The following is a 22,594-nucleotide window of genomic DNA, read 5'->3' as shown; positions in this document are numbered from 1 at the left end:
ATTATACATAACAAAGATATTTTAACACAAACTTTTCAGTCCCTGGACTTAACATTGAGTTGTAACTATAACAGCATGTGTGGCCAAGTCCCAACATTTAATTGATCTTCTTTAAGAAGATATCACACCTTGTGAGGAACTGAGGGTTCGTAAAGAGCCTAATGTATTTATTGCACACTTGTTGCATGATGAAGCCCTCCATCCACAGGCTGAACACCTGCTCCAGTTAGTAAACAGTGACATCTTGTGGAAAAGGAGAGACTTTCACTTTTAACAGGTTAAAGAACAGTCCTGTTCTTTTTTGTATTTACTGGCTTGTTACATTAGATTTAGAAACTCTTAAACTCAAAGTAATAACAGATGTCATAAATATTTAATCATATCTTGGTCAAAGTTTTTCTTTCAAAGCAAGCAGAAAAGGCTGAATTTTACAAAATAATAGGGGTGGTGTATCGCATTTAACCAACAGGAAACATGATGTTGTTGTTTATAACACAAAACTTTTTAAAAATTAATATCTTTATCTAGCGTCAAATAAGTGTTCAACAATGCAGTTAATTGGCTTAACTGAAAAAAAGATGGTTAAAATTCTAAATAATGCCATTATATAAAAAGTTTTTAAAAATCATATAATTTTTTTTAAACTGATAAAAGCTGCGGTAGTTCAAAACATTTTAAGATAACTTCTATTGTTTAAATCTATATTTCCATGAATTTATTTGTCCTGTAAATGTATAATCAGTTTAGGTTACAGTATTTTCTGAATTCATAGCCCCGCCTCCACTCATGGTCCCATGTGACCTGGTGTTAGGGTGAGGCTGCTTGTTTCTGAAGGCTCAACCTCCACAGTGGACCAGGAGGCCAAGGTTCGAGCGGAGAGACAGGTTCAACCAAACCATGGACTACCAACAGAAACTGGCCGAAAAACTCACCATCCTCAACGAGAGGGGGAACGGGGTGCTGATACGCATGAACTACATTAAGAAGGTGAGGGACAAAAAGTGGCGAGTTACAGAAACTAGAAATAAGGAACTGGGCTGTCATCTCATATGCTTGGAAGTTACCTCAAAATTTCCATAATTTTTGTTTTTACATATTAAAAGAGCTTTATTAAGAGTAAGTTAAACACATTTGTATCTCACTTAAAAATTATAGCTGATTATAAAAGCCAAGCCTCTTTAAGTCCTTTATATTTAATACACTACATTCTAACTTTAACCTCGGAGTCTTCTACTGTAGGATGCAAATGACTAATAATAACCAGTAATGTGGATTCATTCAGTTTTGAGACTCTCCAAGAGCTTTAATTTAAACTGTAAAGATTGAGTAATGGTATATGGTTGAAACTGTGTATTCATTAAGTTTTTGTGTGTGCACAGAATCTAGCTGAATGTGCAGCACTGTCTGTCAAACTGCAACAAAGCCAAAGGAGGAAGTGCAAACAGGAAGTCAGTCGGAACTGTTACTCAACCCAAATTTCAGTTATTCTGAACTGGATGCTTTTAGACTCAGAACAGAACTGAAACAAACAGCAGGAAACTAAGATTAGGATTTAAGAGTTTAGATTGACTGAGTATCATTATGTTTGTTTTAAAAACACTCATTTTAGGATGTGACATGCAGGAAATTAAACGTCCTCATGTAAAAATGTTCAATATTTCCTTTTCTGGGTTTTGAATTAGCTTATTTGGTAGAGGAGGTGCCTGCTGTCCTTGCAGGTTCGGATCCTGGTGCGGGTCTAGGAGTCTTTCCCCATATTTACCTTTTATCTTTAGCTGTCTTGTCTACAGAAAGGAAAAAAATCTGAAGACAGTCTTTCAAAAGGATTCTCCTAGTCTTCTCACAGTCCAATCCATTTAATTTATCTCTCACATTGAAAGAACACCAGCTACAAGGTTTACTAAAGTTTTGCAGTATTAATTAGAAAATCAGGGAAGAAAACTGAAAAAAAAAAAACATGGAATCAAGTTTATAGGAACTCTGAAAAGATACATAAAACACCTTCAGCAAGCGTGTAGGTTTATTGGTGAATGTGTATTTACTCACCTATTAAATATTGACCTGATTATTTATTTTTAATGGACATTATGCTGCCTGGATCATCTCCAGAACCTTATCTGGTAATCACATCACTTCTATTTTTTAGCAGTAAAGAATTTAAGATTCTGCTCCTCACCTTCAAGGCCATCAATAGAATTACCCCTCTTTACCTGTCTGACCTCTTGCACATCAGTATCCCCTCCTGCTCTTCCTCCACTCATCTTGCTGTTCCACCTGCTGGAACTCCCTCCCACCAGAAATCCATAACATCAGCTCACTCTCCATTTACATCAGCTCACTCTCCATTTTTAATCCCATCTCAAACCATCAAACCCATCTCGTTTTTAACCTTTTAACTTTTGGTAGCCTAACCATGACCTTAACCTTTACTCTAAGTCAAACCAGAAATTTATTTTGTTTAGAAGGTTTTAGTGTACATTTCCGTTCTGCCAGAGGCGGTGTCTCACCACAGTGTCCTGCAAAGGGAACGTCTGAGAGCTTTTGTTCGCAGCTGCATTCTCTCTACATTGGCAATAGTTTGCGTTGAAGCCATATCAGTTTTCTTAATTGATCACAATGCATTTAATCTTGTCAGCCTTGATATTTACATTACATACTACATTCATACTCAAACAATGTCTACAGCCATACGCAACACATTTGCAGCCTCATTGTATCTTATTTTGTTGTCACTGTTTCATCTATCAGCTGTTTATCTGCACTGCTGCCTTGGCACTGAGTCAGTAGAAAACATCAGTTTGTACATCTGTGTACTTTGTATGCAGATCATTGAAAGTGAAAGCTGACTAGACCTGTAAATGCCATTAAAAATACAGGAATTCAAAAATACACGTCACACAATTGTCTTTTTTGCAGCAAATGCAAAGCTATAAAACAACTTAAAGATTTATGAGAGTTGATTGGAAACTATAATTTAGCTTGCATTGTAATGGTTAAAATATTCAGTGCATCAGGAGAACATACTTTGTTGTATATTCTCTGACGTCATCACACCTTGCATATTTATTTTACATGCAGTGAATGAGGAAAGATGAGCTAGCATCTTAAACCTGGAGCATACAGATGCTGGGGGTGAAAGTGAGAGTGGAGTACTGATTGAGGGCAGAGCTGACAATGGCAGAGAGAGACAGACTGAAGTCTTCCAGCTTAAATAGTAAGCTATTTTAAAGGGATGTTTGTCAGGAGATTGATTAATGACTTATGTCAGGTGAGAGATAACTGAGTCAGTGCAACTTGAGTTGTCTGCCTAAACTATCACGCAGGCGTCCCTCCGTGTGCCTTGTTTATATGTAAACCTGTCTGTGCTCGTGTTTTATGAGTGTGTTTGTCAGCAGGAGAAGTGAAAACAATCATGTATCAGCCTTTTTAAAAACCCTCCCCAGTGAAGATTTGCTGAGCATAGGTGCATTTTTTATTTCTGCAGTCAGATTTGACAGTCAGGGGCTGCTGCTATGTTTCTGCTGTCAGCTTGTAAACAGCCCCACAGGAGATGCTCAGTGTTAACTATCCTGCTCAAGGTCACCCTAAAAGTGGGTGCTGTAGAAAGCATTAATACTCTGCCCACAATTTTCCCAGCTAGTCTGAGGATACAGCGACTCTCTCCTGACAGGCTTGTTTTCTCACCATGTGCTGGATGCCTCTCAGAATCTGAAAATTACAATTAAATCCCATCAAGACAGCCCATAGAGCATGATGATAGCTGGAAACTTATGAAACATCAAGGATTAAGCTGCCAAAACTGCTCAAATCTCATCCTCACATCTTTATAATTTCCTCTCCTGTGTCACAGAGCTGTGCAGACCCCAAAACGCGTCCCCCCATCCTGACAGACAAAGCCATGGAGCCGGCCATCAAGTACATCAACAAGAAATTCCCCAGCATCGACTTCAGGGGAAATATTGTGAGTATGAGTGCAGCGTTTGAAAAGGTTTTGTTTATCTTCCCTGTGCTTTCTACAAAAAAAACCATACTGGTACTTGGTCTGTTTTCTTTTGTAGTCATAAAAAACCCTCAAAAGTCTGAATTGTTAAAGCACAAGGGCCATTTTTTACTCAGTCAGTTGAATCAGCACTGAGTTTCATACATGTTTAAGGTGAAAAATTAAAAGGAAGCAGTTTTAGCATTGATATTAATAAAAACTTTCAAAATATATCTTTTTGTTAATTGAAGGTTCTTATCTGGCCCCAGGCAACATTTTTTTATGTAACAGTTAGTTCTGGTCAAATAATCTGACTGGGCATAAGCTTTTCAATGAGACACAGACAGAGCAGTTTAAGTAAACAGGAGTCCTCTGTCCCAGGCAGAGTCAGAGATCGATAAAGGCCCTTCTCCATTTTGCTTAAAACTATTATCATATTTTATTTTGAAGGATTTCTTAACTAACAAAGCCATAGAACTACAACACTATTTCCAAATGTGAACAAGCAGTACTAGTACTAGTCACGTCTTATATGTGTAACAATATATCTCAAAGGCCTTGTGTGAGGTTTGTACTTCAGTAGAGATCCATGGTCCAGTCGAGGCAAGATTTTGCACTATCAAACTCAATTAAGCTGCTACTTTATTCACTCTGTGCACCTTTTTGTTTGGAACCGTCTTTATATTTAACATTTATGAATATATAATACATTAGGAGATGCTTTCGTACATACACTTGACAGTCCTTCCATCTTTACATGACATTACTCTTTGTTTTAGTTTTTTACATGAGTCCCGACCCATGATTTTTAAATCAGTCCCGATTAAAGGCCACTCCAAGTACATCTATACATATTACATACACATAGACCCAAACTTAATTACATCTACTACATCCAGATACATAGCTGTGAGTACTTACACAAACCCAAGTCTACACAGTTATTACCCAAACCTCCAAACCTATCTTTCCAAAAATGTGCATATATATACACATCAGGGGTGTCACACTCAATCACAGCAGGGGGCCAAAATCTGGATTTAGGTGTAACCTGAGGGCCTAACAGGGTCAACATTTAACCATAACTGTCAACCTCATTTTCACCAATAATAAAATATTAATACAACAGCACTGATGATAAATTATCTGGAAATTCAAATGATAAGTTTAAAGGCTCAAATCTGAGATAAAAATACCAACTTATTCAAAAGATAAAAACACAACATTAAAAATAGAAAAATAAATTTTATAAAGAGCATATATATGGGGAGAAAGTTGAAATCATAAGTTTGAAAGGTCAAAATATGAGATCAAATTTGAAATCATGAGTTTAAAAGTCAAAAAATGAATTAAAATTTTAAATTGTGAGTCTGACAGGTCAATAAATAGGATTAAAAGGTCAAAATTCTATTCGAAAATGTCAAAATATGAGCTAGAATTCAAAATGATGAGCTAAAAAGTTAAAAATATGACTTAAATTTTATATCGGGAGTTGAAAAGGTCAAAATATGATATAAAAAGTAAAAAATATTCATTTAAAATGTCGAATTATGAGAAAAAAAATTGGAAATCATGAGTTTAAAGTCAAAAAATGAATTAAAATTTTAAATTGTGAGTCTGACAGGTCAATAAATAGGATTAAAAGGTCAAAATTCTATTCGAAAATGTCAAAATATGAGCTAGAATTCAAAATGATGAGCTAAAAAGTTAAAAATATGACTTAAATTTTATATCGGGAGTTGAAAAGGTCAAAATATGATATAAAAAGTAAAAAATATTCATTTAAAATGTCGAATTATGAGAAAAAAAATTGGAAATCATGAGTTTAAAGTCAAAAAATGAATTAAAATTTTAAATTGTGAGTCTGACAGGTCAATAAATAGGATTAAAAGGTCAAAATTCTATTCGAAAATGTCAAAATATGAGCTAGAATTCAAAATGATGACCTAAAAAGTTAAAAATATGACTTAAATTTTATATCGGGAGTTGAAAAGGTCAAAATATGATATAAAAAGTAAAAAATATTCATTTAAAATGTCGAATTATGAGAAAAAAAATTGGAAATCATGAGTTTAAAGTCAAAAAATGAATTAAAATTTTAAATTGTGAGTCTGACAGGTCAATAAATAGGATTAAAAGGTCAAAATTCTATTCGAAAATGTCAAAATATGAGCTAGAATTCAAAATGATGAGCTAAAAAGTTAAAAATATGACTTAAATTTTATATCGGGAGTTGAAAAGGTCAAAATATGATATAAAAAGTAAAAAATATTAATTTAAAATGTCGAATTATGAGAAAAAAAATTGGAAATCATGAGTTTTAAGTCAAAATATGGAATTAAAAAGCCAAAGTAAGGAGTTGAAAAGGTCAAAATATGACTTAAAATTGGGAAGATAAAAATGTGACATTTAAAGTTCAAATTATGAGTTGAAAAAGTCAGAATCATAAGATTAAGTCATAATCTTGAGATGCAAAACTGAAAATATGAAATAAAAACATGAATTAATTTCTTTTCCCACATTCTTGACTCTTTATGTAATCTTTCTTACTCTCTCAGTTTTTTTACGGCTTAACAAGGATATTTTAAATATTTAAGTTGAAGTTTACATTTTTATACTGGAGGAAATCAGCAGACTTCATACTGGTGGGACAGTTATAATACAAATATGACATGATCTTGCGGGCCAGATATAATTGTTCCAAAGGCCAGATTTGCCCCCCGGGCCTTGAGTTTGACACCCCTGAATGAATCTTAGGGTGAGATTGTTACAGCACCATCTTTCAGTGGCAGCTCAGCTGCCTTCTGCTGACTGTGACAGCAGCATAGCGATTTCTTTTAAGCACACCTGATTGTGTTACTGTGTCATGGTAATGAAGTGTTCTCTATTGTTTCTTGCAGCAAAATCTGACCAGCATCCAGCGACAGAAATCTGAAGTATTGACGGCCACGACGACCTACTACGACTCTTTCCTGGATGTCATTGAGTTCAGGGTGATTTTTTTCTCTTCTCTTTTAGATTTACCCTCCAATATTATATTTTTGGGATTTTCTTTTTCTGAAACACATAAAGTGTGTCCACATCAAGGGAGAAAGATGCAGAAGCAATAAATGACTAATGTACTTTCAACGATTGGAGAAAAACCTTAAAGGGAGAGAGAGAATAGTCATCTTCAGACGTTAAACCACAAATCTGATATCAGAGGATGGTAATGGTGTTTGCAGTATTCCCTCACTTTCTTTCAGTTTTCTTGTGCACCACTATTATTTTAGTCATTTTGATTTACTGAGTCTATTTACATATAGAGTGGTTTATCCTGATGCACTGAAAAATAATTGACTTTACTGAGTCTTGATTTTTTTTCCACTGAGGTTTGGTGCAGTTTGTTGCCTCTCCCATCATGTTTGTATATTTCTCTGATAGAGTTTTCTGCAAGGCCGAGGCATCATCTGTGTTTGTAAGGCTGAGAATAGTTCAACCATGATGTTTTAAAAGATATGCAAATGCATAGCGATTATCAAGCATCATAATGATGAATTATTTTTAAGATCACAATAAAGGATAAGCGTGCTTTTACTGTTGCTTGTTTTTTGTATGAATCTTCGTCTATGTTGTTCATTACTTCTGATTTCTGCTTTTTCCAGGACCATGTTTATGAGCTGCTGAACACCATAGACGCATGCCAGTGCTTCTTTGATATTGTGAGTATTAAGAGTGATGTCAGAATCTCAAAAACAACATCTGGGATTCAGTTGTTCAAACGTTGATTGGACCGAAGTTATCAGACAGGATCACATCATGATATTAGGTTATTTACAAAGAAAAGGAATATGAAATAAGATTAAATGAGTGATACTCAACGTGTGGCCAATAAGCCACATGATGCTCTTTTGTGATGATTTGTGGCTCTTTTAAGTCTTACTTCGAAATTAGTTTCCCCAAAAAAACTTGAAAAAGAGAAACTTTGACCTCAGGAATGATCTATTGCAATTCACATCAATCATTTTCGACTTTATAAAGAAGGCTTTAAAGGTCAAATTTAATTTTCAACCTATATTTTTGTCTGTATATTTCCACTGGATGTGTGCAAGAAAGAACATGCAAGATAAATATCATTTGTTCTTGAGAGAAGGGATAAAATAGGTTCCCGACCTGACTTTGTACTTTTATTTTACCACAGTATTGTGAAGTAGTCATTTGTGTAGGGTGAAGTCTCAACTAGCAGTTGTGTGTAAGAGAAGACTTTTAATTAACATTTTTCATAACATAATTTTTGTGAACTCCATCAGTCACCCTAAAAATGTTTAATATTTATTAATCAATTCAAGATGAATGTCAAATTTTCAGTTATTTAGTACTGGTATTCAGTGATGATATTAAGTAAAAAAAACATTATTTCTCATTTTCCCTCCCTCACCTGAAGAATCTTACAGACAATAATGCATTTTTTGTAAAATGAACAAAACCATCATCTGAGAGGGTTGAATTTGGGGATAAAAAGTGATGGCTTTTTAAGCAAAAAAATTATTTCTGTCAAAACTGATGGATATGAAAGGTGAAACCAAGCTCTCTTCATGCTCTGATTAATTTATAGATTTTTTTTATCTGGATAAAATATCCACTTTGTATCATTCAAAACTTTTGCATAGGATTGGGATAACTGATCCAAAAAAATCAGGATTATGCTGATCCCCATAGAGCACAAGTGTCAAACTCAAGGCCCGGGGGCCCAATCCGGCCCGTGGAACAGTAAAATCCGGCCCCAAAGATGATCTCATATTTCTGTTATAACTGGCCCATCAGTAGGAGGTCTGCAGATTTCCTCACGTATAAAAATGTAAACTTATCCTTGATGATTTACGATACCCTTGTTAAGTCACATAATCTGAAAAATTAAGTAAAAATATTTTAATAAGAAGTCAAGAATGTTGGAAAAGAAATTAATTTGTGTTTTAATTTCACATTTTCAATTTAACATCTCACAATTAGGACTCAAACAAAGGATTTTGACTTTTAATTTCATACTTTGAGCAATTCAACTAATAATTTTGACTTCTCATACAATATTTTGAGCTTAAAGATTCATAATTCTAATTTTTAAGTGATATTTTGACCTTTTTAACCAATTATTTTGTATTTTACCTCATATTTTCAACTCCAGACTTCCTAATCCCATAGTTTGACCTTTTAGACTAACAATTTAAAATTGTGAATCATATTTTGACTTTTGATTTCATGAATACAAATTTTATTTCATATTTTGACCTTTTAAAGTCATGATTTTGACTTTCTTTCAAATATATTTTCCATTAAAAAAACATTATTTTTATTTCATGTTCTGACCTTTTTGAACTACTGAATTTACTTTTCTCAGATTGTGAGTGTTTAAAGTTATCTTTTTAACTTTTTAAATGTCAAAATCATTTATCATCAGTGCTTAGTTTTTTTTTTCAGATTTTATTATCGGTAAATAAAGGTTGATAGTTTATGGTTAAAAAAATGACCCTGTTAGGCCCTCAGGTTAGTCTGGAATCCAGAATCCGGCACCTGCTGTGATTGAGTTTGACACCCCTGCCATAGAGAGTGAGATTCAGGCCAGGTTGCAATTGACTTAAGTAGGGTACAAAAGAAATCATTAATAGACTACACCAGACCAGATCCAGGCTTTATTGTTCTGAAGGTGAAATTCCTTATCACAACTCCAAATCTATCTGACAAACAAATCAAGACAAAGTAGGTTTCATACACAAACCACACAATAAATGGTAAATGGACTTGAGCTTATTTAGCGCTTTTACACTACAGGTCACACCTACCCATTCACACCTATCCACACCACATTCACACACTGATGACAGAGCCTGCTTTTTAGAGCCATCAGTAAAAGCTAATTTCATTCTTACTCATCCTTATGTACATGGCAACAATGCAGCAGTGGGAGCAAATTGGGGTTGAGTGTGTTGCCCAAGGACACACTGACATGTGACTGTGCGGTGGCAGATAGGGATCAAACCAGCGGCCCGTTCAGCGAGGTCTCCCTAAAGTGGCATCCCGGCACCTGAGTGCTAGGCGTGACATCTGCTGTAGATTCATGGTTAGTCATATATTTGCCGGGAAGTCATCTCACAGAATTTGCTATCAGTGCAAAATATCACACATATTATTACTAAGCCTTGCCAAGGCCCTCTGTCATTGCCTCAGGCCCCCCACTGGGAATCACTGCTAAAAAGGAAGGTGGATGAGTAGAGGGGGATAGATGGGGCCGTGCTTTGATGTATCAGCAGGAGGAAATAAAGTCCTTTCAGTGTGCAGATGGCTGACAGTTCAGACATTTGATCATATTTTCACTGGAACTGTTTCATTCAAAAGATTTAAATAATACAGAACAGTTAAGTTAATATTATTATCAATATGAAAAGAACTGGATAGCCAATACAATTCAGGCAACAGACAGTATGCTCTCACATTTGGGGTTGTTTGAAATTAAAGTTAATCCCACTAGTAAGGAAGATGATCCATCTTTCTTGTGAATATGGTGCCAGATATTCTTAGTTTGAGAGATTACTGGGCTGTTGGTTTTAGTCTTTGACCCGGATGGAGTCTGCAGCCTTAAATTGGGTGTTGAGTTTGTATTTGAGATCTACACACCCTGGAAAGCTCCACATTGTCCAGATCATTCTTATCCAGAGTGCAACCTTTTCAACAACTAAACCCATAATTTAACTAATTTCTCTTCTCTTTTTTAATCTTCCTCCTTGTTGTCTGCTGTTTACTTGTTCCTATTACATACAAGCAGGTTGTTCTCTCTCTTGCCCTCCCCTTGACGACTCCTGTTTGGTTAGTCAGGTTTTTTTATTATCATAATCAAAGTGGCACTCCTTGCCTTATGCATTATGTATAACATACTGTATATTTTAGTGATCTCTGTCTCCTGTGATCTGATCCACACGGATAATGTGGGCATTTTAAGCCTCTCAGATGGCTTGGACTTATTTGATGAGCATCTCTTAATGCAGGGTCTTTTTTGCCGCCTATTACTGTAGAGCCTCTTGAAACCATGAAAAGATTCTTATAGAGATCATATAATTGCAGACATATTGTTTTTTCATCCACCTTTACGAGACCTAGGCAGATATACAACATTAGTTCTTTTCATACAAATAATATTTAAAAAAACAATGTTGGCTTAATTGTGCACTGTATCGAACATTTTTGATACATGTACCTCTCACACACTTTGCTTCTCCTCCTTCTCCATCACATGTAGCTGCATGCAGCATCTTACTGTCAATTGTATCTACTGCAGAATCTTTAAGACTTTTGCCCATCTTGAGTAAGATAAGCAATTTTTAAATTTGACGTGTATTACGTATCCATTGATCATTTTCACACTTAAGTGTTGTTTTCTCCAAATGCTTTAGTTTCACTTTATAAGGCAAACAACCAATGGGCCATGATTCCTGCTCTGTTAGCCAGTGCTTAGCGGTGGGAAAAAAGATAAATCAGAGTGGCCCCAGAGTACATCAGCCCACCGGGACTGCCAGTCCAGCCCTGCTGGAGGCTAATGCCACTACTAGTGCCAAGTACCTTATACAACCCAACTTCAAAAGTAATGAAATATCCCTTTCAACCCCTTCTCACTGGTGAAAAAGAAGTCTAAAGCTTTAATACAGCCACTTAACAAGTCTGCAGAGGTTTGTGATTCATATTAAAACATTTAAGCTGACTTTCATAAATAAATATGCTGGCACAGGCTGTAAACTAAAGAACAGTTTTATCCCCAGAGCCATCGCAGCAGTCCTCTAAGTGCTCCAAATAACTGCCTGCTCAGACATTTATTATTACACAATTGCAGTTATGTAGAGTTGCACACTCAGTTTTGTTTTACCTAGTACAGGGACAATAAGGATGTTCTCTCTATCTAAAATCTTGTTTCAACCACATAGTCTTGTTTTAGATTATCTGGTTAATGTGTAGAACGTCTCAAAACAGTCATCAGATCTATTTCTTTGAAATAATTTTGCCATTACTCTGAAAAAAAAATCTTTTTTTTAAATGTGTTGATTTATAAGTGCAAGGATGATAAATTCAGAGGCTTATACTCTTAAATATTTTTTAGGCATTCAACTTTGACTTCACAAAGAGCTACTTGGACCTGATCATCACATACACATCTGTCATCATCATACTCTCTCGCATCGATGACAAGAAGGCGCTGGTCGGCATGTTCAACTGTGCCCACGAGATGACCAATGGCAGCAGGTGAGAAAACATGAATCTGCTTCATAAATGCTACTCTAGCAGTAGATGCAGATACAAATGCCACAGATTGACACATTTTCCATTTCTTGATCAGGACAGACTTGTGAAAATAAAGAATCTGTGAAGAGCAGCTACAATCAGCACTGAACCTAAATGCAGTAATTAATGCCATTTTGAAGTTCCCACATCCATCAGCCCCTCCTCCTCTTTCACAGCCTAATAATTAATTAGCATTCCAATTAACACAGACATCAGCAGCACAGCTTTAACCTTTTCAGAGTCCCATTAGGCATTCTGACATATTGAATCCTACTGCTTTACATATTTATTTATACACTGCAAGAAATTCAGAATGCTTACCTCCATTGAGACATGAGCAAAAAGCATGAATTTTAATGTCACATTTGAATCCCACACAGCTAACCCCTCGAGAGGGAACAGTTGCAGCTTTTCAGTATTTCAGTCCCCCAAAATACATGTAATTTATGAAAAACAAAACTTTTCTCCTATCATAAAATTCCCTGATTATTCCAGGCATGATGACACACTTCTCATCCTTCCTTGCCTCTCTTTGTTGATTAATTGTGCTCTGTAATGACTCCCGCAGTGACCCCTCTTACCCGCGGCTTGGCCAGATGTTCGTGGAGTACGAGCATCCGTGGAAGAAGCTCACTGAAGAGTTTGGACCTCACACAAGGGTAAGCTCAGGGTGTTTTTTTATCCAATAGATAAAGCTTATAAGCTTATAGTTGGAATGTGTGTTATGGCACAATAGGGCAGAATTTTTTTCAGAATGATATGTAAAACTATATTGATACCTGTTCAACAATAAAGCAAAACAAAACAGAAGTTGTAGACACCTATTGTAATATTGTGCAATTTTTGTTGTTAGTCATCTAAACTGCACAAATATATTAGCAACATTTCAGTCAGATCTCCAGTTTTATCTCTAACCAAAACATCCCCATAGTGTCAGTAAAGCTTTGATACCTTTCAATATTACCACTCACTGAAATAACAGATTGTGTTGTTTTAAAACATGTGACATGGAGAAGTATGTAAGGAGTGAATATTTTGACAACCTCATGGCACAATAAAGTAGATAATCTTGCGTAGTCCCTAACATATTTTGTTGTTTTGTCGCCATTCATTAATGGTATTGCAGGTAACTTTCAGAATAAATTTCCAGTTGATGTCACACTTAAGCAGCAGTCTCTGAGACCAAAACTAACTGTGCTACTCCCCCTTGTCTCCCAGCCCTCCTTCAGTGCTCTGACTTAGTGCAGCTGTTTATGGGACTGATGAACTATTTCTCAACCATTTGTCTCCCCTGGACTTTATGTCTTAAAAACCTTGTAAAAACATCAACCATGCTGTGCACAGTCAAGTTCTAAACCTCCTTTTTTTCAGGACAACGTGGGCTTTAAGAATATGTGTGCTGCACTGGAATAACAATTTGTATGTGTGACGTCACACGCAAAAGGCTTATAACAGCCATTAATGGTTTCTGGAAATCGTCTTTTGCATTCTCCAGGGTTTTATGAGAGATTTCTTCATTGTTGTGGATCCTGGCTGCAGGATGTGCTCCATTAAGCTGTAACACCATTAGCACATTGTTGTCTAAAATTATTATGTTTTTCATTGGAACTACAGAATCAGTGTAGACTCACCTTAATGGAAACTAATGGACTTATTCTAAATTATGAAACAATACTCAGACCAAGACAGCAAATGTGAACAGATGTGCATCTGCAGAAACAACAGCTGTTCTGCAAATGTTTGACACATGAATGGTGTAGCACAGCACCATTCGATGACACAGCAGTTTCCTCAGCCTAGTATGTGGATGGTTTTTATAAAAATGAAAAAGAGACATTAAAAATGGATCAAGCTTTGGAGCGCCTTGCATGTTTTTCTGTAATTTGGCTTAATTTGTCTATCTCTTTCATGTTTCCTCTTCTCTCCATCCTCCTCACCCACATTCTGCCGCTCCCTCCTCCCTCTCCCAGTCTGTGACGACAGCGTTGCTATCTCTGAAGATGGTGTACCCACGCAGGAACCTGCCAGCAGAGCAGTGGCGGAGTGCCCAGCTCCTCAGCCTGCTGAGTGCTCCAGCTGCCATGCTGGACCCGGCCTGCTGCGACACTGTGAGTGTCCACCCTCCTGCGTTTATCCTTGACAGGAGGAGCAAGAGAGAAAGGAAGGGGGTGTACTGTCTCAAATATGCTTTTTGTAGTGATGTCAGATACAGAGAAAGAGAAGCTGTCACAGCCAAAAGATGCAGTAACAGTAAATTTGTCATCCTGGAGGTCAGAGAGAGTTCATTTTTCCTGTCCTCCCATCATTAAAATGATAGTCTATTGTGATTCCTGACTCCTTCTTGAGCTGTAATTTTTACTATTGTCCCTTTTCTGCACTGTTCAGTCTTGTGTCATCCCTACAGATGTCTTTGAACATGGCTTTTATGTCTCTTTGTGACACCCAAATAACCCAGTGCCTTCTCTATATAAAAAAACACCTAAGTCATTCAAAACAGCAATTATAGCCAATTAAACTTCTTAGAAAAAGACCCAGTATGAATTAGAGCAAACAAGGGTTATGCTCTAACAAGAGAAACTGATCTTAATCTCTATTATCTGCATTTTCAGTTTTATTTAACCACATTTAGGCATGTAAGTTAAGTCCCATATAATTAAGTTACCGATGGGTAACACACATACGTACCTATAATGTCATAGGAAATGTGGATTTATTGGGAATTAATACATCTGTCTACCACAGATTGCATGTGAATACCTGTCCATGGAGGTGATGGAGCGCTGGATAACCAGTAAGTTAAACATCTTTAATGACAATGCCTTTTATCACATTGCTTTATAAATCATACTAATAATAACCAGTTATTTCATGACACCAAAATCATGCTTATGTTGTGGTGCCTGCAAAGTGGGTGTAAATAGAGCCCCTTATTTTTGACCCATTCAGCATGCATTAGACGGCTCTTCCTTATTTAGTACATATCAAAACAAGCCTTAGTATTCGCACATTGACACTCAGCTTCTGCCGTTGACTTTCGGTGGTGAATGTAAAAATAAATGTAAAATTATGTTGAGGACAGCAAGCCTACACGAAGTCGCAGTACTGGCTCTGTTAACGCCGCTACATATCCCAGAGAACAGCGAAGTATGACCTGCCCTACTCTGCCTCTGATTGGCCCATCCTGATATTCTTAACTAACTGTCCAACCAAAGGAAGCAGTGACAAGTTTCAAATAATGAAAGGCAGAGTAAGGCAGATCATGCCCCCACCTTCCCAGGAAAAATGCAGCATGCTACTGAATAATGATCATCAGAATAAATTAAGAAGGGTGTTTACTCAATGGAGACTAAAATACAAGAGTGTATACCCAGAATGCCTGCAGTGAACCTCGTGCATAACCTACTAAACTAGAGCCAATGACACCATAATTAACGATTGAATTTTTGTGTGTTAATTAGGGCTGGGAAATTAATTGCATATATAATTAAAGTGAAATATGGCATGCTGCAATTTACAAATTGCAGATGTTGCAATTTTGCTTTAACTTGAAATATGTCAAAATACCAGCTAAGTACGTTCACTTTTTGCAGCAGAGATTTTATGCACATTTTCAAACATCCAAGTGTCATTTTTAAAATGTTTTTTCAAAAAGTTGTCCTTTTCGTGTTTTATGTTACATTTATGTTACGTTTTTCTTAAACGAGTGACATAAAAACAATAATCCCCGTTCAAAAAAAGCAATTGATATGAAACTTGCAATATGAGCGACAATTTTGCAGTTAGATATATATTTTTTAATTTTTCTGCCCTAGTTCATCCTTTCTAATATTGATGAAGCTTAACATTAGTTCGTGCAAGTCATACCCTTAGCTGCAATTGGCTGATCACCAGCTGACACCAATTATTGCCTTTCAGCTCCCACAGCCAATCACAGCTCTTTCTCTCAACACAGCATTCCATTTAAAGATGACGTACTGCTCACTAATGCCAGCTGCTGCTGGGAAAGCTTCACCTCCTCCACCCCAGCCTCCTCCTTTATAAAGCTTGTTGCACCCTCATATTCAGATTCATGCTACTATGGATTAAATGCTTCTGAATAATTTCATTGTTTTCAATGCACATTGTCATAAATGTATCTCTCCATGTGGGAGTTTCTAGCTATGTGCTCCCTGGAAAGTCAAAGCATGTTGACTAACCCAAGGAGCATCTCTAGAGCAGAGCTTTTTTGGCCAAGTAAAACTGTACATCCATTTTAGAATAAAATGGTTAAATGTAGGACGAGAGTGTTCCTGACTAAATGTAGCTGGTAATATAGAATGATTTATTGCTTGAATTTGTTGAAAAACACACAAGATGAGGAACCAAATAATAATCCCATATCAAATCGTAATACTGGGGGAAAAAACTTGCAATTTTGATTATTTTTGCAAATCGTTAAGCCCTAGGGTTAATGTCTCATTTCTTCAATTTCTCATAGACATTTCAGTTGCATTTCTGCAAACAGGGCATATATTTTATCTATACACAAATGCAAACCAACACACTTTAACAAGGATGGAACTACATTAAAAGGAACCTATCTTTAGAGGTGTTGACAGTTAAAGCTCAGAAACTAATAATAAATATACCAAAAATGTAAAAATTAAATAATCAGTAAAACGTAAAACTTTTAAGCCAATAAATAGGACATATATATTGTCATCAGGGCAGAAAATTATTTGTTGAAAATCAATTAAAAGAAAATTCAAAGAAATAGACAAGGGTATACAGCTGTGCTTTTTAGCTTGATGCTAATGCAAATTGGAAACTGCCCTCAATGGACTAACAGATTTAGCAATGTTTGGTACTGCTTTTAACTTAAGAGGCAGCCTTTTCTCGACTAATCTAAATCTTTACTTGACGACATTAAGTTAAATATAAATAGATCATTGATTGATCATTTACATAAAAATATTCAGTAAAATTAATAATTTCTTGTGTTAAGAGAAGCAAAGTTAGTTTCTTAGCTCCTTAGTTGTACCACCAGACATTACTGCCTTCTTCTTCTGTTATTTAATGATGGTTAGCAAACAGCTTTCAGATGCCCTACAGCCACCATCAGGCAGTACGGAAAAAAATGGGTTATAAATTAATATAATCACCACAGGAAATCTTGCATCTTTTAAGAAATAATGAGTAAATGTTCTAGAAACATTTTCATCCCTTGCTTCACTCTTGCAAGCATTAAACATGTGGAGTTTTAGGCAGAACCTCAGGTATCTGCATTTACATCAGCAAAAAAAAGGTGTTTGGAAATATTGGCATATTGGCAAAAGTCCAATAATTTACATCCCTGATTAAAATATAAATGTTTCTTCAACAGTTACAATTTTAGTTTTGCTCCTCTAGCTCATTGAAAACTTTGACAGGTGCAGAAAAATAAAGCTTTGCACCAAACCCAATCTCAGCACAGAGATTCTTAGAGTCAGTCAGTGACTTTTTAAACTCCCCTGACCCAAAAGAAACTGATTTTTCTCCTTCCAGTCGGCTTCCTGCTGTGTCACTCCAGCTTGAATACAAACCAGGCATCCCAAGAGCTGTGGAAGATGGCTCTGCGGAGTGGCCTCTTCCTAACCCTCACCAGAGACGAAGTCCTCAACATACAGAAAGTCTCTGAGGACCTCTTTGACAGCATCAAAGGGTATGTAAGCCGCACTGCTGCAGTGTACACTCAGTGCACTGTCGAGTGTGAGGAAGAGTTTGAGATGATGAATAAAAATTTAAAGAGCCAGATAACAGGCAAAGAGGGCAAGATAAAGCACCCTCATGTTTCAGACAGCTAATAAAGGAGAACGGAGTTAAAAATGCCGGCCTCATTTTTCTTTAATTAAAGCATCCTGAACTGTCGAGGACCTCTCGTCTAGTTTCTGTGATTGCTCATTAATCGTGGATCTAGAGAGCTGCGCTATGCATTTATCTGCAGAGTTAAGTCCCTGATACTTTACAGATAGATTACAAGTTAGATTTAAGTTTGAGAGAGCATGATTACATCAGATTACAACACAAAATACTTCAAGAACAAAATACTTCCATCTTAATCTTGATACCTATCTGCAATCATGCGCTTTCATCCACTGATAGAGTGTGTGTGTCTCCATCTTTCTTACGGGAATGGCTGTGGGTTTTCCAGTAATTCTGGTGAAGCCAGCAGTTAGCCTTAAATGACTTCCAATCAAGACTTCCTTTTCTGTGTTGTATATGTCTGCAACCTGAATGCTGTCATTTTTTAAATCCAAAACAGCCTGGAGTGGTGCAGTTCATTTTTTCAGTCAGTTTAATGTTAGACAGCGGCTTTACTCTCACTAACTTCAGTGGTACAAGTCCAAAAACATGTAAATTGAACTAAGAGGAATAAAGTTAACAGTAATGACAACATTGTGATGTGAATTTATACAAAATAAAAAGTCAAGCTTTATTAGATCTGTCTTTAAAAAGGGGAGAAACAACAGTTAAAATGTATGTTTGTTAAATGGAGTTTTGATTATTAGTTTCAGATGCATTTGGATTGATCTGTGAATCTAAAGGCTGATTGGTTTTCATCACACAGTGTTAATCAGATTTTGACTGATTTTAAATGGACTTTCAGCTTCATTTTTGTGCAGATAGGCTATCTGTTTGTAGGGATCAAGAAATCATTGTTAGATTACCACTGATGGGAGCCAGTATGTCATTAGTGAAGATAAGTTTATGCCTGTTCATCATTTTTTCCACAGTGTTTTAAACTCCAAAGCCTGCTGATATGTGATCGATCAGTAAGTCTTGGGCTGCAAATGTACTACAAACAGAAACTACAACATCCCACATGCTGAGAATCACGACCACTGGGTACAGAGTCTACATTTTTATGTAGAACCTAATCCATCTTTTTTAAAAATAACTCGTGCTATCTACAGATTTCGAAATAAACAGAACAACTTAAAGGGGAAATTTAGGAGCCCCCTAGCTCCTAACTCCAAACTCTCTACCACGAACCTTAACCCTAATACCTAATCCTAGATTTACCCCCTAACTCCTAACCCTCTAACCCTCAAACCCTAACCCCCTAACCCTAAACTGACTTGAACATTAATCAGAAAGGACTCACTTGAATTTAATGGGCCAAAATAAGGAAATTACCAAGAAATATCCAAACACTTCATATGAAAATTACCATATTATATCTAGAAAATTACTTGGGATTACCACCTAAATACCATCAGAGAATTGCCACAGTATTTCAAGAGTTACGGTCACGGTTAGGGTTAGAGGGTTTGGGTAGGGTTAGGGGAAAATTACAAAACTGAGGAGTCAGTACTCAAAAACCAACTCCCCAGTTTTGTAAGCATTTTTGTTGTTTTGCACCTTTAGTAGTTTTTTGTTGGAGTGAGCATCTTTATTTTAGGATTTAGGGTTTAGATTGTCAAGTCAAGCCACTTTAAATCCATAGTATATTAAAAAACAACAGGAGTTGAACCAAAGCAGACACAGGATAAGACACAAGAAAGAAAGAACGATATACATTACATTGTTTGCATAATGGTGAAATTCAAGACATTTAAGTTTGAGATTAAGAGAAGCTAAATAAATCCAATCACATATTGTGGAAAAACAAGGCAGAAGTGATTGACTACGGTCACAGATGAACAACTACCAGATGCGACAAGGCAAAGAGAAAAGACCGGTCTTGAAGTAAATTCAAAGGTTTTATGGTGGTGGAATAGGACTAAGTACATGGACTGTATTCAAGATCCTGAAGACAGCAACAGAAAAGGGGCTTTAAATTCTGGTTTTAAGGTGTGATTGTGGGGCTGAGAAGAGTTGTTATGAGGATGACCTCTGTGACATAAGGGCAGAAAAATGTGTGATGTATTGTGGGGATTATCCATTTAAGGCTTTGTAAACAAACAGTACACGGAAAATGAATCCATATATTAGTGCCTTGACTTTCACAGTTGTAAATGATGCTATTATTATGTTATGTTTTTGGTGTTTTTCCTCACTTTTATCAGATATGGCAAGCGAGTTGCAGACATCAAGGAATGCAGAGAGCATGTTTTAGCCAACAGGTGAGACCAACAGAAAAAGTGGCACATTTTTACCACTTTTGTATGACAAATGTTCTCTTTATTCATTGTGAAAGCAGCTGTGAGAGTCAAATATCCCTGACCTTTTCTCGTGCTTTCCCTAGCGGAGCTCTGCACAGAGAGCGGAGACAGTTTCTGAGAGGAGCGCTGAAGGAATTATTCAAAGTTCTGGAGGATGAGCCTGGACTTCTGGGACCAAAGGTAGCACTTGAGGAATTTAAATCATTTCATTACTGCTCGTTTTAAGTCAAAAATGAATCTGTGGTCCTGTGAAAAGACTGTGCTTTTGATGCAGCTTACATCCTGCCCTCATATTGGACTCTTGAGTTTATTTGGACAGCAGGGTAGAATTCCTTTGAGTGACCCTTCATTTCATCGTGACTTTTACCAATCTTAGCTCTGACTCTTTCCTAACATTCTTCTTTCTTCTCTGTTCTGTGTGCCAATCAAATCCCACAGGCGCTGTTTGTCTTCATGGCTCTGTCGTTTTCCCGTGACGAGGTCCTGTGGCTCGTCAGACACTCTGAGAATATGCCAAAGATAAAAACGCCTGAGGATTACGTTGACAAGTAGGTCATAGGTGCCAAGGAAGTAAACCACTGTGTCACATTTGAGTGCAGAAACCTGGCATCAAGCAAGTTTCCATCAGTGCAAAATAAGAGGCAGCTATGTAATACAGCTGGTAGTGGTGAAGTTATCCTTTACTGTGCAGAAAAAAGTTAAGTAAGTAAAATGAAAGACTATTTTTTGGTATTAAATTTCCCTTTCTCTTTTGTTTTTCACTCTAGTCAGATGGCAGAACTGCTGTTCTACATGGAGAAGCTCAGAGGTCTGATGAGGAAGTTTAACTATGTAGTTCAACGTTACCATGTCCAGTACCTGGCACAGTTTGATGCCCTGGTTCTCAATGACACCATACAGGTACATGGATAATATAGGCATCTATGTGCATAATCATCAGTGAATAAATATGGATTGTCTCCTTACATTGTACAAAACTGAAACTGAAAAAACCTTACTAACAGGTTTCGTGTATGATGCCTGTTATTTGTAGCTGAGACATGCACAGCAGGTTATCTGACTGGTGGAGTTACAGAATTGATATCACTCCACTTCAGCCAATCAAAACACACATTAAACTGACTGAAAAAAAATAAAAAATAAAAATAATGATCATTCAGGTTGGTAAGGTGTACTGCAGAACAGAATGTAGTGTGGCTGAAGCAGACACAGTTCTGGAAAGTTTGATGACCATCATTACATTTGTCTTGCCCTTTCTCCTCTGCTCTACTTATCTGTTGAAATGCTAATAGAGCCACAACATTATAAAGACTTGTCTATCATGACATTAAATCTGTTACATTTTGTTTCAAATAACAAGTTGAATCCAGGGTTGTAGGGAGATGCTGCAGTGGTTTAACTATAGTCTGCTGAAAGGGACAAAAAAAGTGCATGATCAGTGCAACCAAAAGTATTAATCCACTTATTATGCATCTTAATTGCATTGCCATTACTGCATTTTCATTCATTCTATGAATAAGAAACCCCTTTTTCTCCTCTGCAGAATATGTATGTTTGTCCAGAGGAGGAGTCAGTCCTGATGAGCTCGTTTGTCTCCACTCTGTCTGCTCTGTCTGTCAAACAAGGTAATCCCAATTAGATATGTCAGAATGCCAGCTTGAATACCTCTCAAATAACCTCCTCCAAATGATGCATTATGAAAAATGCAGCTGGAATAATAATGCTCTCCTTTTTTCTCTGTAGTAGAAAACAAAGAGGAGTTTGATTTCAGAGGACTCAGACTGGACTGGTTAAGACTGCAGGTTAGTGATGCTTCTGCATCACAAATACAATGTTGTATTCAGTTATTGTAGCTGCTGGATGGTTGTAACTCTGGGGGTTTCTTTGACTTCTGTTTAAGGCCTACACAAGCGTGAACAAGGCTCCCCTGCCTCTGAAGGACTACCCTGACCTAGCGAAGGTGATGAACGTGACTCAGTTTCACACCAAGATGGTGGACGCTGTGGAAGAGCTCCTGCAGGAGACATCTGAGCTGTCTATACTCTTGTAAGCTTCTCTTCTCTTCTCTTCTCTTCTCTTCTCTTCTCTTCCACACACGAATACAAATGCACGGTATATAGGGAGTATTAAACTTAAAGAAGATACAGAACAAAGCAATTTACATTTTCTGAAAGCATGGTTACTGTCCCAA

At 36.7% G+C, this 22,594-nt stretch overlaps 1 protein-coding gene across 1 annotated transcript in view; it reads left to right on the top strand.

Annotated features, from left to right (window-relative positions):
- The first annotated feature begins 827 nt into the window (after positions 1–827).
- nckap1l (NCK associated protein 1 like) overlaps positions 828–22,594 on the top strand; it is a 54,472-nt gene continuing 32,705 nt past the window's right edge. The window contains exons 1-16 of the mRNA XM_041782984.1: positions 828–987; positions 3,851–3,961; positions 6,880–6,972; positions 7,624–7,680; positions 12,099–12,241; positions 12,849–12,939; positions 14,251–14,388; positions 15,023–15,071; positions 17,804–17,960; positions 20,308–20,364; positions 20,487–20,583; positions 20,842–20,951; positions 21,171–21,303; positions 21,947–22,028; positions 22,147–22,205; positions 22,304–22,449. Of these exons, the coding sequence (XP_041638918.1) occupies positions 898–987; positions 3,851–3,961; positions 6,880–6,972; positions 7,624–7,680; positions 12,099–12,241; positions 12,849–12,939; positions 14,251–14,388; positions 15,023–15,071; positions 17,804–17,960; positions 20,308–20,364; positions 20,487–20,583; positions 20,842–20,951; positions 21,171–21,303; positions 21,947–22,028; positions 22,147–22,205; positions 22,304–22,449 (1,613 nt within the window). The 5' untranslated portion in view covers positions 828–897. The remainder of the gene's footprint in view (positions 988–3,850; positions 3,962–6,879; positions 6,973–7,623; positions 7,681–12,098; positions 12,242–12,848; positions 12,940–14,250; positions 14,389–15,022; positions 15,072–17,803; positions 17,961–20,307; positions 20,365–20,486; positions 20,584–20,841; positions 20,952–21,170; positions 21,304–21,946; positions 22,029–22,146; positions 22,206–22,303; positions 22,450–22,594) is intronic.

This window comes from Cheilinus undulatus, linkage group 3 (genome assembly GCF_018320785.1).
Source record: "Cheilinus undulatus linkage group 3, ASM1832078v1, whole genome shotgun sequence".
Classification (NCBI taxonomy): Eukaryota; Metazoa; Chordata; class Actinopteri; order Labriformes; family Labridae; genus Cheilinus; species Cheilinus undulatus.
This window is presented reverse-complemented; position numbering and strand designations above follow the sequence as displayed.